The sequence below is a fragment of the Sphaerodactylus townsendi genome, linkage group LG04 (genome assembly GCF_021028975.2).
Source record: "Sphaerodactylus townsendi isolate TG3544 linkage group LG04, MPM_Stown_v2.3, whole genome shotgun sequence".
In the NCBI taxonomy this organism is placed as follows: domain Eukaryota; kingdom Metazoa; phylum Chordata; class Lepidosauria; order Squamata; family Sphaerodactylidae; genus Sphaerodactylus; species Sphaerodactylus townsendi.
This window is the reverse complement of record NC_059428.1, coordinates 18,563,748-18,578,089: the sequence shown is the minus strand read 5'-3', so window position 1 is coordinate 18,578,089 and position 14,342 is coordinate 18,563,748. Positions and strand designations below refer to the sequence as shown.

At 43.8% G+C, this 14,342-nt stretch overlaps 1 protein-coding gene across 5 annotated transcripts in view; it reads right to left on the bottom strand.

Moving 5' to 3' along the window:
* FAT3 (FAT atypical cadherin 3) overlaps window positions 1–14,342 on the bottom strand; it is a 484,297-nt gene that overhangs the window by 66,733 nt on the left and 403,222 nt on the right. For all 5 annotated transcript variants that reach the window (XM_048492351.1, XM_048492353.1, XM_048492352.1 and 2 more), the window contains 4 exons: window positions 13,388–13,777; window positions 7,292–7,506; window positions 6,773–6,910; window positions 415–558 (listed from right to left, as the gene is read on the bottom strand). In XM_048492351.1, the coding sequence (XP_048348308.1) occupies window positions 415–558; window positions 6,773–6,910; window positions 7,292–7,506; window positions 13,388–13,777 (887 nt within the window). The remainder of the gene's footprint in view (window positions 1–414; window positions 559–6,772; window positions 6,911–7,291; window positions 7,507–13,387; window positions 13,778–14,342) is intronic.

Genomic DNA, 14,342 nt, shown 5'->3' with positions numbered 1-14,342 from the left:
AGGAGACATGGGTGACCCTATATCCCTATAAGCCGTACGCCTCTGCCTCTTCGCTCTGCAGGCCTATTCCATGCATGCTGGATTTACTCCTGAGTATGCACAGGGTTGCCGCTTCATCCCTTAAGACTGGAGGACATGGCTACAGTTGCCACTTTCTGAAAGCAGAAACAATTCCTGAGCAATTGGCTTGATCAAGAGCAAATCCTGTAGCCACATTCCGTGCTGGGTTATCTTTGCAAATACAAGAAACGTTGCAGAAACTTAAGAACATCCTTATGCTGTTTGGACAAAAAGAGGGGATTCAACAAACCATGGGCGGATAAATTATCAAAAGCGACTAAAACACAAACATCTTCAGATTTCAAAGGTCAGACTGATCTAGGGGCGGGAAAGCGATGCTTGGGATAAACTTACTTGAATCACAGCTGTGTAGTTGGCAGGTGTAAATATGGGGCTGTTATCGTTCACGTCTGAAATGTCGACGTTGACGGTTACAGATGCCGACAAAGGAGGAATGCCGCTGTCTCTTGCTTGAACGACTAATGAGTATCCGGACACCTGTGAAAGGTAAAAACAAAACCCTAAGCCATACTAAAAAAAAGGTTTGGAATCCTTGTACGTGTTGCAGTCTGTGTATACATGGACATAGCAGGAGAACCGGAAGAGCCCTGCTGGAGGAGAGTGAATTAAACCACTAAGGGCTGTACTTTCAGGTTCTCTGTGTAGTCTCTCTTCATGTAGAAAACTAGCACAGCAGGAAAAGGATGGACTAAAATGAGGGTTTAGCTGAAAATGGTGGTGAAATGTCCCCTATACATTTGGTCAGCTATGATATATTAAGTTGGAAGGACTGTGGAAATGGTACAAATATCACTCTCACTCTGAAATTGCTTTGAAGCACGGTTAAAAAGCCAGAAATGATTCGCTACATAACATTGTAATGTTTAACTAGGGCCCCTTCCGCACATGCAGAATAATGCACTTTCAATCCACTTTCACAATTGTTTGCAAGTGGATTTTGCTATTCCGCACAGTAAAATCCAGCTACAAAGTGCATTGAAAGTGGACTGAAAGTGCATTATTCTGCATGTGCGGAAGGGGCCTCGTAGGTAAATCTGATTGGCAGGTATCAATTTGATTGGCAGGTATCATATTTCCAGGAACAAATGCAGGTTTGTTTCAAGTCATTTGCAATCAGGCAGCAAAAAGCCTTCCAAAACTTTTTAAAACAGTGACCACCCCTCCCCTAAAATATTCTACCTCCCCCAAAGCATTAAAATATTTGTGGGTGAACAAATAGCCCAATCCAAGATAGAACTTTTCATACGAAGACACTAGATTTCTTCTTGCGGGGTTTTTTAAGAGGAGGAAAAAATGGCATCCTTTTTTCCACTCGCAGTCTGAAGTGGTACAGTCCAAACCACCAGTTCAGGACTCTACCACCTTGTGCCAATCCATTGTACAGATTCAGGCCTTACACACTGTATTTTAAGAAAAGGTATCTGGTCTTATTATTCTCCCTGCCCTTTCATATAACACTATTTCCCCATTTACTGCCGCACTGTGTCTCGGGCTCTGTTTTTTATAAGGCAATTCATAATCGTAATGGCTCCCTGGCATTAAAATTGCTACTTTGGATGATCTGAGTTGCAGATAATGGGACACTTAAAAAAATAAACACCTTCGAGTGCTTTGCATAGGAAATACAGCGTCGACTGCAAAAGAAACCCCTTCTAAGCTTCACAGATGTTAGTTATAGCCTTATGGCATTACAAGCATAACTGAATTATCAGAATAGATCCCAAAAGGCCCTAAAGCAGCGAGAAACAGTTTCAAAAGTTCAGCCACTGAAAGTAACCTGGCCGTCACTTCTGGTGTTTCAGCGAAGCCAAAACCTTACATTCAATTTCCTAAGCAGCTACAGCCAAGCAATGGATCTCAAGAACATGCAATTGAAAGATGGATTTTTTCAGAAGGTAGCTGTGTTGGTCTGCCTTAGAACAGCCAGATATGAGCCAATAGCACCTGAGGGACAAACAAGATTTTCTGGGTATAAGCAATCAAGAGTCAAAGCCCCCTAACAATTTGAATGAGACCAGGACTTAGTGCAAGGCCTGGAAGACAGAGCGATTACATCAGGTCTATGGTTGAGGCAACAACGTTTTTACCCCTTCTTTGAGATCCACCTCATAATAATTTTATTTTGGGAATTTTCGACTTCATTGTTGGTGGAGCTGTTGAGGCAGAGGACTGAGAGCCACCTGGTTAGTATTTGGATGGGGCACCACCAAGGAAACCCAGGGTCTCTACACAGAGGCAGATAATGGCAAACCACCTCTGAACATCTCTTCGCTTGAAAGCCCTAAGGCACAGGTGTCAAACTTGCGGCCCTCTAGATGTTCATGACCTACAATTCCCATCAGCCCTTGCCAGTATAGCCAATGCTCATGTTGGGAGGGACTGATGGGAATTGTAGTTCATGAACATCTGGAGGGCTGTGAGTTTGACACCCCTGCCCTAAGGGATTGCTGTACTTTGGGCATGACTTGAAGGTGCTTTCCACCACCACATGGGCACTTGGGATTTATTTTCCAGGAGGAAAAATTGTAGCTTTTGGTTGGTAGGCAACGGGTATTGGGGAAGGCTGTGACCTGCCTTTCCCTGGTAATGTGACTTCCTTATCTCAAAGAGTCACGTATCAGCCAATGAACTGTGCGTTGGGCATGAATGCTACGAAGACGACTGATTGTTACTCCTCTCCCCTTCAACTAGGTCAGGGGTGTCCAACTCTGGTGCTTCAGATGTTCATGGACTACAATTCCCATCAGCCCCTGATGGCATGGCCACCAGCAGGGGCTGATGGGAATTGTAGTCCATGAACATCTGAAGCACCACAGTTGGACACCCCTAAAGTAAGTATTACAAGAGAAAGGAAGGCTGGCAGCTCTCTGCCTGATTCTTTGTAATGTCTGCTTTCAGCTTCACTTCCGGACTGCAGCCTCAGTTTCCACCCAGATCAATAGAACACGAGCTTCATCCAATGTTTGCTGATTGCCCTGCTTGTTTTAATGGAACTTAAGCGCGCCTATTTCTCGCTCCAGATTATTTTCCTGCGGTCTACAGATGGCAGCCTCTGCTTCTCCAGCATTCTGCCGGGGAAACTCTTTGCGATGGCGACTCCAAATACTGACAGCTTTATTCTGCTAGCCTGTTAATACAGAAAGGATGTTTTCTTTCGTGGCCTCAAGGCAAATAGAGCTGTTTCTCCAACGTCAGGTTGTTGCTTTTTGGTACATGTTTGTCTATTTCTTTTAATGCCCTTAACATTCTGACAGGCGAGGACATTATACACCTTTGGGCGCCTGGTTAAGACCGTCATTTTTGCCTGGGCGTTCGACTGATGACATCTGCTCCCAGAACTTGGCCTCCACCTGCACTTGGGGGAGGGGAGTTAGAGAGGGTTTTTTTTGGGGGGGGGGTATTGGTTAATTGCTTTAAGGTACGTTTTTAGGATTTTTAATCTGTTATGACAATATTTTTACTGTAATTTGGGATGCATTTTGTTTTTAGTTTGTGTAACCTGCCCTGAGATGTATTTGAAGGTCAGGATGGAAATCTATTAAACAAACAAAAAAACGAATGAATCTTTGCTTGTTTGGAGATACCATGTAAGATTTTGTGGTGCATTCCAAGTTTAATAAAACAATGTGATTTTTTAAAAGTGTTTGGTGTAATGTGTTCATACGCCTATTTCTAGTGGGGGAGGGGCAAACTAAGGTGTTTTTAACTCATGGGGAGATTTTAAAGAAGAAGAAGAATTTGGATTTATACCCCCCTTCCTCTCCTGTAAGGAGATTCCAAGTGACTTCAAATCTCCTTTCCCTTCCTCCCCCGTGAGGTGGGTGGGGCTGAAAGAGCTCCGAAAAGCTGTGACTAGCCTAAGGTCACCTAGCTGGCGTGTGTTGGAGTGCACAGGCTAATCTAGTTCCCCAGATAAGCCTCCACAACTCAAGTGACAGAGCGGGGAATCAAACCCGGTTTTCCAGATTAGAGTGCACCTGCTCTTAACCACTACGCCACTGCTGCTAAAGACATGCCTGCTTGCTTTTTGAGCCTAGGGACTTCCCTCTGTGATACACCTCTGAAGATACCAGCCACAGATGCAGGCGAAACGTCAGAAATAAGATCCACCAGACCACGGCCACACAGCCCGGAAAACCCACCTCAACTATCTCTATTCTGATTTATATATACTATTCATTTATTACTGAGACTCAAGATGGATTGTGTACAGCCACAAGTGCTGTCAAAATGTATGCCGACCCCCAGCAGATGAAAAGCAGAGGTGGTTTGCCATTACTTTCCCCTGTACAGTCTTCCTCGGTGGTTCCCCATCCAAGAACTGACCCTGCTTAGCTTCTGAGGTTTGATGAGATTGGGCTAGCTAGATCATACTGCCTTCCCTCTCAAAGACGGATTACAGAATATATCAAAACACAATAGCAATAAAAACAGATCATGTAAGACGGCCAGTAATCAATGCAACAGTACTAGGACATATTTCCTAATACAGTTCATGCCATGAAACAATGTCCGTTTCTTCTCCCCAAATTAAAGAGACATTCCTTGTATCCAAAACATATTATCCTGAAATTACGGTAACCACTTCCATGTTCTATGGGGAGTCAATGCCCAGATCGGAAAATTTTGACGCATGCATGCTACTTATATTGAACCCGGGGGCTAATTTTGGGGTCGTTTTTCTGCAAACCTGCCTCCTCTGAGCTTTCGAACACCTTTGCAACAGAACGCGTTGGCGTTCGTTACACATTTCAAAATAGCATCTGCACACACCGGACCAAGCAAAGATCTAGGAATGCCAGATGGTTTTCTGGTGCTAATTATACAAAGTAAAAGTGGTATGTCAGCATTCGTGCCAGCTAAGGTAACGTCAGGGATGACACCAATTAGAAACACTGTCGTGTGTGGTGTGTTCCTGGAGACTGCGCTAATCTGAGAGAGTTCTCCTGCTATATTAAGTGTTTACATCCGTTGGGGGAAGTGCTCACACATAATACCATATCTAGACATATTGTATGTACAAATGCTGTATAAATTACATCTATGTGAATGTGATTTTTTCCTATACAGTTGAGAGGAGAGCTACATGAGTGGCGTTCCACCAATTTTAAGCAATGATTCCAAATAATAGGCATTGAAGAATGCTTGCTTCGAGATGGTCTCCTTATCCACGGCTGTCCGCCTCACTGCTTCTTTTGAGCGCCTGCTTTTTCTTCTACTTCTTCTGAAAACTACTGCTGTTGTTACAGTTGAAAACAACATATTCATTCGCTTTGCTGCTCTTTTCGACAACTGCTGCCTGCTTGTCTTTTCTTTTTTTAGAAAAAAAGTTTTATTATTTTAACCTTCATACAACATTTGACAGAAGATATGATGGATATTTGATGAATATCAATAACAAATAATAAGGTGTAAGGCTGAACACACTCCAACGAAGTCGACTTTATAAAAAGGAATGAACTTTATTGATCTGTGTCGCCCTAGTTACAGGGTGCTGGAACCGAGGGTTCTTGCCCTCAGTTCCAGTATATATGAGGTGTGTTGGTGGGCGGTCCTTTGTTGTGGTGGGAACCAGGGGATTCGTAGAAATGAAACTTACAGGGGATTAGGAGAAATGAAACTTACAGGGGATTAGGAGAAATGAAATTTACAGGGGATTAGGAGAAATGAAACTTACAGGGGATTCGGAGAAATGAAACTTACAGGGGAATGGGAGAAATGAAACTTACAGGGAATTCAGAGAAATGAAACTTACAGGGGATTAGGATAAATGAAACTTACAGGGAATTTGGATAAATGAAACTTACAGGGGATTCGGAGAAATGAAACTTACAGGGGATTCAGAGAAATGAAACTTACAGGGGATTCGGAGAAATGAAACTTACAGGGGATTCGGAGAAATGAAACTTACAGGGGATTCGGAGAAATGAAACTTACAGGGAATTCAGAGAAATGAAACTTACAGGGGATTCGGAGAAATGAAACTTACAGGGGATTCGGAGAAATGAAACTTACAGGGGATTCGGAGAAATGAAACTTACAGGGGATTCGGAGAAATGAAACTTACAGGGGATTCGGAGAAATGAAATTTACAGGGGATTCGGAGAAATGAAACTTGGTCCTGACATAAGGAGATATGAATAACAATGCAAAATTCTCATATGTCTGTAACTAATCATCAATATGGACATGACAAATATTGTGTATGAGTGACAATGATTTCCCCAGTATAACCACCTGCCATTACCAACAGTTACAAACTCTTAACCTGCTGTTGAATTACCGCCTACCTGCCACTTTTGTAAAGATTTATGGACTTTAATAGAGATGGTTGCTTACTGCTTTATGCGAGAATTACTGCCTGTTTGTGTTTCATTCTTTCACTTGAGCATTGCTGCCTATTGGTTGAATTTAATAACTATATTTGAACCTTATTAGAGCCAAACTTCTGTTTAACTAGCTTATAAAGCAACCTAGGAAACATGCACAAGAGAATTTATTTTCTGTTAAGAACCTGGTTACTGTTCACATACAACTTGCATGACAGAATAATTAAATACTGTGTCTTTAACATCAAAAACATTTCTTTGATGGTTCATACTTTAGCGTTTCATTGCCTCGGCAGGGTTTCTGTGTGTATTTTACTGTTTCTAACAAGGCAGAAAAGCAAATCAACCCAACGTGATCTTACCCGCTCTCGGTCCAATCTCTTTTTAACCTTTATAAGTCCTAAACTGGGATCAATCGAAAATTCATTATCCCGATCTCCGTTGATGATGGAAAAATGAATCTGGCCATTGGAAGGACTGTCGAGGTCTTCGGCTATCAACTTCGGAGGATTTGAAGAGAAACAACAGTTAGGAAGGTGGATGAATGCAAAAATAAATTCCATGACATTCCAATTACACAGGCCCAGCGAAGCACTTCATTAAACTGCATGAATAAAACACACAAAAGAACATGTGTTCTCTTTAGTATGACTATAGTGGAAGCTGGATGTGATTCTGGTAGTTAAGAGCAGACTTCCCTCTGTGATACACCTCTGATGCTAGCCACAGATGCAGGCGAAACGTAAGGAACAAGATCTACCAGACCACGGCCACACAGCCCGGAAAACCCACCACAACCAGCTTCAGGCTCTGCTTAGTGGTATCATAGATGCAGCTACACGTATGTAGTATACCACCCAGGTGAAGGTTTCGCTACTCACCGCGATCACAGAATCACCAACGGATGCATCCTCGCTGATGACGGCACTGTAGACTTCTTGGCTGAACCTTGGCGCATTGTCATTAATGTCTGTCACATTGATATTCACCGTTGTCACTGCACTTAGTGCTGGGCTGCCGCCATCTTTCGCTTCAACGACGAGGTAGAAATCCTTACACATTTCATAGTCCAGCAGTTCGATGATAGATATGGATCCTTGAAAATGGAAACTGGGGTTTTAATACAGGACAAACAGAAGGACGCCAACCATTCTTTGAAAATCAACTTCACACGTGATAGCCAAGAGACATTCTCTAGGACCAGAACTGAGGGTTTTTAATTTTTAATTTTGCAATTATGGAAATCGGGGGGGGGGGGGGGGGCGGCGGCATTGAGGTCCTCTTAGTGTTGGAAAAGCCAGATATGAAATACACAGAAGTTGCAGAATTGAATTCTTGAAGGTCATCTTCAAAGTATAAGGCTGAACACACTCAAGCAAAGCAGCTTAAAAAAGAAGAACTTTAATTATTTATGTCACCCTAGGTCAGCGGTTCTCAACCTGTGGGTCGGGACCCCTTTGGGGGTTGAATGACCCTTTCACAGGGGTCACCTAAGACCATCAGAAAACCCCATCGCCAACCTCATCACATACACCCCATACAAATACGGGGGTCACCACAACATGAGGAACTGTATTAAAGGGTCGTGGCAATAGGAAGGTTGAGAACTACTGCCCTAGGTACAGGGTGTTGGAACTGAAGATTTGTGTCCTCAGTTCCAGTATTTCAACTATTTACAAAAACAGACAGCAACCAATCAGCTTTTCTCCTCCTCCCAGCTCCTGGTCTCCCATTGGTTCTGAAGCTCTGGTGGAATGTAGCTTCTCAGTTTGTTTTCCCGCACTTTTTGGAAAAAGGCGGGAACCAGTGCATGTTGGGAGTTGCAGTCCTGACACAAAGCAAAACACAGTATCAAAAATACAGGAAGTGTAGCCACAAATTATTATGACTGTCCTCTCTTTATCCCTCCCCTTTGAACATTCTTGAGCCAGCAACTAGAGCTGTGGTGGCGAACCTTTGGCAGTCCAGATGTTATGGACTACAATTCCCATCAGCCCCTGCCACCATGGCCAATTGGACATGCTGGCAGGGGCTGATGTAAATTGTAGTCCATAACATCTGGAGTGCCAAAGGTTCGCCACCACTGAACTAGGGTGTCCAGCCCCCCCCCAGCCACCAGTGGGCGATAGAGGAGTAGCGATACCAGATCCAGGTTGGGAAACTCCTGGAGATTTGGGGGTGGAGCCTGGGGAGGGCAGGGACCTCAGTGGGGTACGATGCTATAGGAGTCCACCCTCCAAAGCTGCCATTTCCTCCAGAGGAACTGATATCTGTAATCTGAAGAACAGCTGGAATTCCGGGGGATCCCCAGGTTCCCGCCCAGAGGCTGGACTCCCTACCAACAGCCCAAATAGGAAATGACTCCAAACTGGTTGGAGTGAGCTGGTTTGTCAGCCATGAGGCTAGGCCAGGGGTCTGCAACCTGCGGCTCTCCAGATGTTCATGGACTACAATTCCCATCAGCCCCTGCCAGCATGGCCAATTGGCTGATGGGAATTGTAGTCCATGAACATCTGGAGAGCCGCAGGTTGCAGACCCTGGGCTAGGCAGAGCACCACTGTGAAAATAACCTTACTCCACCATCCTCCAGCCACGGATGTGTGGTTTGGGGATCCTTCCATGAGCATATGCACGCACGCACGCACGCACGCACGCACGCACGCACGCACGCACGCACGCACGCACGCACGCACACACACACACACACCCCCGCCACAAGTGCTAAGCATGCAGACATCTACCAGCACATTTGTCAGGGGTCCACGGAGAAGATTTTCTTTTAAAGCCTTGATCGAGCATTTTACATAATTACAGGACGGCTTGAAAATTTCCAGCTCCTGCTACCGAGCTCTTGATAAGGGAGCTGTCACATGTTAATGCATAATAAATGCCCTTTTCGTCCTCTCTGGTGATTAAACGTCACCGTGGCTTTCTTAATGATTTATCTTCTCGCTCTCGTCGTAAAATACAGCCTTCACACCATTATTTTTTCCCTACCTCTTATTCCAGAGGTGTTGATACGCTGATGTCATCCCGGCTCTCCCAAGCCGTAAACCTTGAGAAGTAGACTTGGAGAGTATTTTTAAAATAAAAGCCTTTCAACTAAGAAGCGAGCTGCTTAGAAGAGAAACAAGAGGAGGGATGGCCACCCAGAGCAGCAGAGAAGATGATTAACTCGTCATTTTAGGCCAATCATTTTTGAAAGGGAACAAGAGGGCCTCTCTGGTTAGGCCCCTTCCGCACATGCAGAATAATGCACTTTTAATTCACTTTCACAATTGTTTGCAAGTGGATTTTGCTATTTTGCACAGTCAAATCCAGCTGCAAAGTGCACTGAAAGTGGATTGAAAGCGCATTATTCTGCATGTGCGGAAGGGGCCAAGGTGAACATCAGAGGTCTGAAGAAACAGTGAAGTCTTCTATCTTCTCATTGTTATATGTGACAGCCACAACAATGTATATATAGGTCAGCATGTTAAACTTGAGGGGATCCAGAGTAAAAATCTCTGGTTAGTCATCAAGTTTACTGGGTGATATTTGAGGATACTTTAATTTTTTTAAAGATATATATAAAGTAAAAAATATAACACTAGTGGTTGCTCAGAATCTCAGAGGTTAGCCAACAAGTTTACTGGAGCCCCTTCCGCACATACAGAAAAATGCACTTTCAATCCATTTTCAATGCACTTTGCAGCTGAATTTGCAAAATAGCAAAATCCACTTGCAAACAATTGTGACAGTGGATTGAAAGTGCATTATTCTGCATGTGCGGAAGGGGCCTGGGTAATATTTGAGGATGTTTGTTTTTTCACTTTTAAATTTTTTATTTCAAAAAATCAGAAAAAAAGGGAGAATAAACTTTTAAAAAGATATACAAAAAGAAAAGACAAAAATATAACAACAGGGTGGTAGATTCCCAGATACATTTCTATACACCATTTCCAAATATCTAACAAAAAGTTCATGCACGACTGTTGTCTACATGCAGTGCATTCCAATATGAGTAGAGTTCTAAGTTCTCCATTGACTTATGGGAGCTGGGCTTTTATCTTCTCAATCTTCTCAAGGAGCAGCAGTGGCGTAGGAGGTTAAGAGCTTGTGTATCTAATCTGGAGGAACCATGTTTGATTCCAGCTCTGCTGCCTGAGCTGTGGAGGCTTATCTGGGGAATTCAGTTTAGCCTGTACACTCTCACACATGCCAGCTGGGTGACCTTGGGCTAGTCACAGCTTTTCAGAGCTCTCTCAGCCCCACCCACCTCACAGGGTGTTTGTTGTGAGGGGGGAAGGGCAAGGAGATTGTAAGCCCCTTTGAGTCTCCTGCAGGAGAGAAAGGGGGGATATAAATCCAAACTCCTCCTCCTCCCTCCCTCTCCTCCTCCCTCCTCCTCCCTCCTCCCTCCTCTTCTTCTTCTTCTTCTTCTTCTTCTTCTTCTTCTTCTTCTTCTTCTTCTTCTTCTTCTTCTTCTTCTTCTTCTTCTTCTTCTTCTTCTTCTTCTTCTTCTTCAATTGTGAATTAAAAAATCATTCAACAGGCATGGAAATGAATCTACAAAAACAAAGCTAAAAGCCAGGAGCTGAAAATGTTGACAAAAGCTAAATATTAAAGGAAATTTTTAAAAGGGAATATTTGTTCATCCATATTACAGACCCTTTTTTTGTGCGCCTACCAAAAGACATTGCCTTGGGTGGTCTGAAGGATGTTTTGGGGCCATGGCGATTTCTCATTTTCTTTCTCTGCGATTGGGAAAAATGGAGAGGAGAATTTTCCTGGGTAGGAAGGGAAGAGGAAAGAGACCCGTCCACAAACTTAAACAGTGCAGAAGTCCCATGAGGAAAGGGAATGCAGGAAAGTGAGCGTTGGTTAGGAGCAGCAGAGGATGAAACACTGACAGGCTGTCTGAATGCATTTTCTGGTCTGTTTAAGCTACTGCAATCTACCGATTTCAATATAGGATTAGGTGGTAAATCCACGTGCATTTTTGCCGTTCAACTTGAGGGAATTTCGAACTTGGTGGGGGTGATGAAGTCGCTGATAGCTCACTGGATTTCAAAGACTGGGATAATGAAAAGCTCATCATAATAAGGGAAGCAGAAACAGTCATAGCTATATGGACTTAACGTCTAATGTACCTGAATATTTCAGAGATGAAGTTGTGTCCAGGAATACAATTATGTCGGCAGGCTCGGCGTGGCGATGATAAATTTAAAGGCTGATGGACAAGCCGGCTTGCATGAGTCAGAATGAAAGGTGTAACATTGAAATTTTCCAGATACATGAATAAAAGGATTGGTAAATCAGCCTGACAACATATACATGGGGAATAATATTAAGCAACAGAGTATGATAGATGAGCATAATTTATGCCAATAGCTATTCCAAGAGTTTTAGCACTTTGTCAAAGACTAGGTTGGTTCTATAGAGCCAGCGAGGTTGAGTGGGTAAGAGCGGCTGGTTCTAATCTGGGTTCAATTCCTCACTCCTCCACATGAAGCCTCCTGGGTGACCTTGGGCCAGTTTTCTCAGAACTCGCTCAACCCATGCGAAGGCAGGCAACGGCAAACCGCCTTCGAACGTCCCTGGCCTTGAAAACCCTACAGGGTCTTTGTGAGGCAATTGTGACTTGGTGGCATTTCTTTAACTACCACCAGGTTGGTATTGGCTTTGCAGGAAGGAGTGAATATTTACGGCAACAAAGGAATGGTGCCCGGGAATGTGGGGATGGAAGCCAGTCTCAGACAGGGATCTTTCCATGGTGGTCTCAGGTCATAAAAAGTTGTGCTCAGAGCTGTCAGTCTCCTAGAGGATAAAAATCATAGGAGAATTTTTTCATTGGCTCGTGGTAAGAACATAAGAACATAAGAACTAGCCTGCTGGATCAGACCAGAGTCCATCTAGTCCAGCACTGTGCTACTCGCAGTGGCCCACCAGGTACCTTTGGGAGCTCACGTGCAGGATGTGAAAGCAATGGCCTTCTGCTCCTGCTGCTCCTGAGCACCTGGTCTGCTAAGGCATTTGCAATCTCAGATCAAGGAGGATCGGGTAACACCCTGCCATCTGCTGCCTTAGGGGGCAGATTCAAGAAAATCCCCTATGAACTGAGGCTCTGTGGTTGCTCCCTGGAAGAAGTGGATTCGCTTGAACACCAGTTGCTTAAGTGCCCTCTATATGATAAGATTAGGGAAGAAATCCTGGGGCCTAACTTGACTGAATGGGCTGGAAAAGATAATAAATGGAAATTGAACTATTTGCTGTTGGGTCAGGACCAAAGAATTTCCAGTAATGCAGCTCGGTTTTGTGTCTCAGAAAATAAATATAGGAAAGCAGGTGGATAGGAGACCATCAGTTCTTTTGGAGGAATGTTAAAATAAGTTCTATTTTCTATTTTAACTTTTTACCTCTTCGTTTGTAAAAATCTGGAATTTGGCCTTTTAGGAATTATTGTATTGCTGGTTGTTACCCGTAAACAAACAAACAAACAAACATTCATTCATTCATTCATTCATTCATTCATTCATTCATTCATTCATTCATTCATTCATTCATTCATTCATTCATTCATTCATTCATAAATGTCAATCATGTTCTAGGAAGCCCTGGAGACTAGGGCCCCTTCCGCACACGCAAAATAATGCGTTTTCAAACCACTTTTACAACTGTTTGCAAGTGGATTTTGCTATTCCGCACAGCTTTAAAGACCACTGAAAGCAGTTTGAAAGTGCATTATTCTGCATGTGCAGAATGAGCCTAGGATTCAGGAATTTTTTTGAACTGTGCTTGGGTTCTAGTGCCTTGGGGACAGAACTAGGTAGGAACTAGGACCCAAGCGGAGGGCTAGCATCTGGTGGATGAATACGAAATTCTACTGTCATCTTTCAGTGGAAAGGAGTTTTCTGAAGTTTGAATGTACGGAGTTCGAACGTACAGATGAACAAGTTTGCTTTCCTTTCTGTTTGCAGGAGCCCGGTTTTGCATACCTGTTGTTGAATTGATCCTGAACTTTGCCTTTTCGTTCCCAGACCGGATGAGGTAGGTGATCTCGGCATTGGTCCCAATGTCCTTGCTTGTGGCAAAGACAGAAAGGATCTCAGCGCTGGGCGAAGTGTCCTCAGGCACCGTGACGAGATAATCTCTCCTTTCGAAGACTGGAGGGTTGTCATTAATGTCCAGGACTGTGATTGTGACAGTGGCGAAGGAAGACAGGGACTGCACAATGCCCTGATCCGAGGCTTTGACAGAGACGTTGTAGGAAGGCTGAATTTCTCTGTCCAGCGGATGTTCCAAAATGATGATCCCTGAGGCTCTGTCCACAGAGAAAAAGCCTTCTGAAGAGTCTGCGAGGGAATAGACAATCTTCCTATTCACACCTGGGGGGGGGGGGGGGGTGAGAAGAAAGAACCATATTTCATTGATTAATGAATATATTTCTCTGGTTTTTTCCCTTATGACACTTGGAGCAGGATTGTCCTCCCCTCCTTCATTTTATACTCATTTGACACTTTATACTCACTTACCCTCTGAGGTAAGTTAGTCTGAAATAGAAGTCAATCTGGAAGCTTCCATAGCTGAATAGGGATTCAGAGTTGGGTCTTCCAGATCCCTGCACAACTTTCTAACCACCACACAATGTTGGAGAAGAAAGAATTTGAAACTGGAAAGAAGAACCATGCAGTTGAGCAGTGGAGTATCACATCTACATCTCGAGAGAGAGCCCTTTTCGGACATCTGAACAGCAAAATGAAGACAGGAGGGGGGAAGGGGGGCATGTCGCGTCCTCACATTATGGGGGTTCACAGGAGTGCATGTATAGAATACAACTCTTTCTATGCAATCAGCAAGCCTAGATTTTCCATGATTCCTGATTGCATGGAGAAAGTCCAATGCATCTACACTTTTACATGAATAGGCACTGTATATAGATCCCCCACCCCC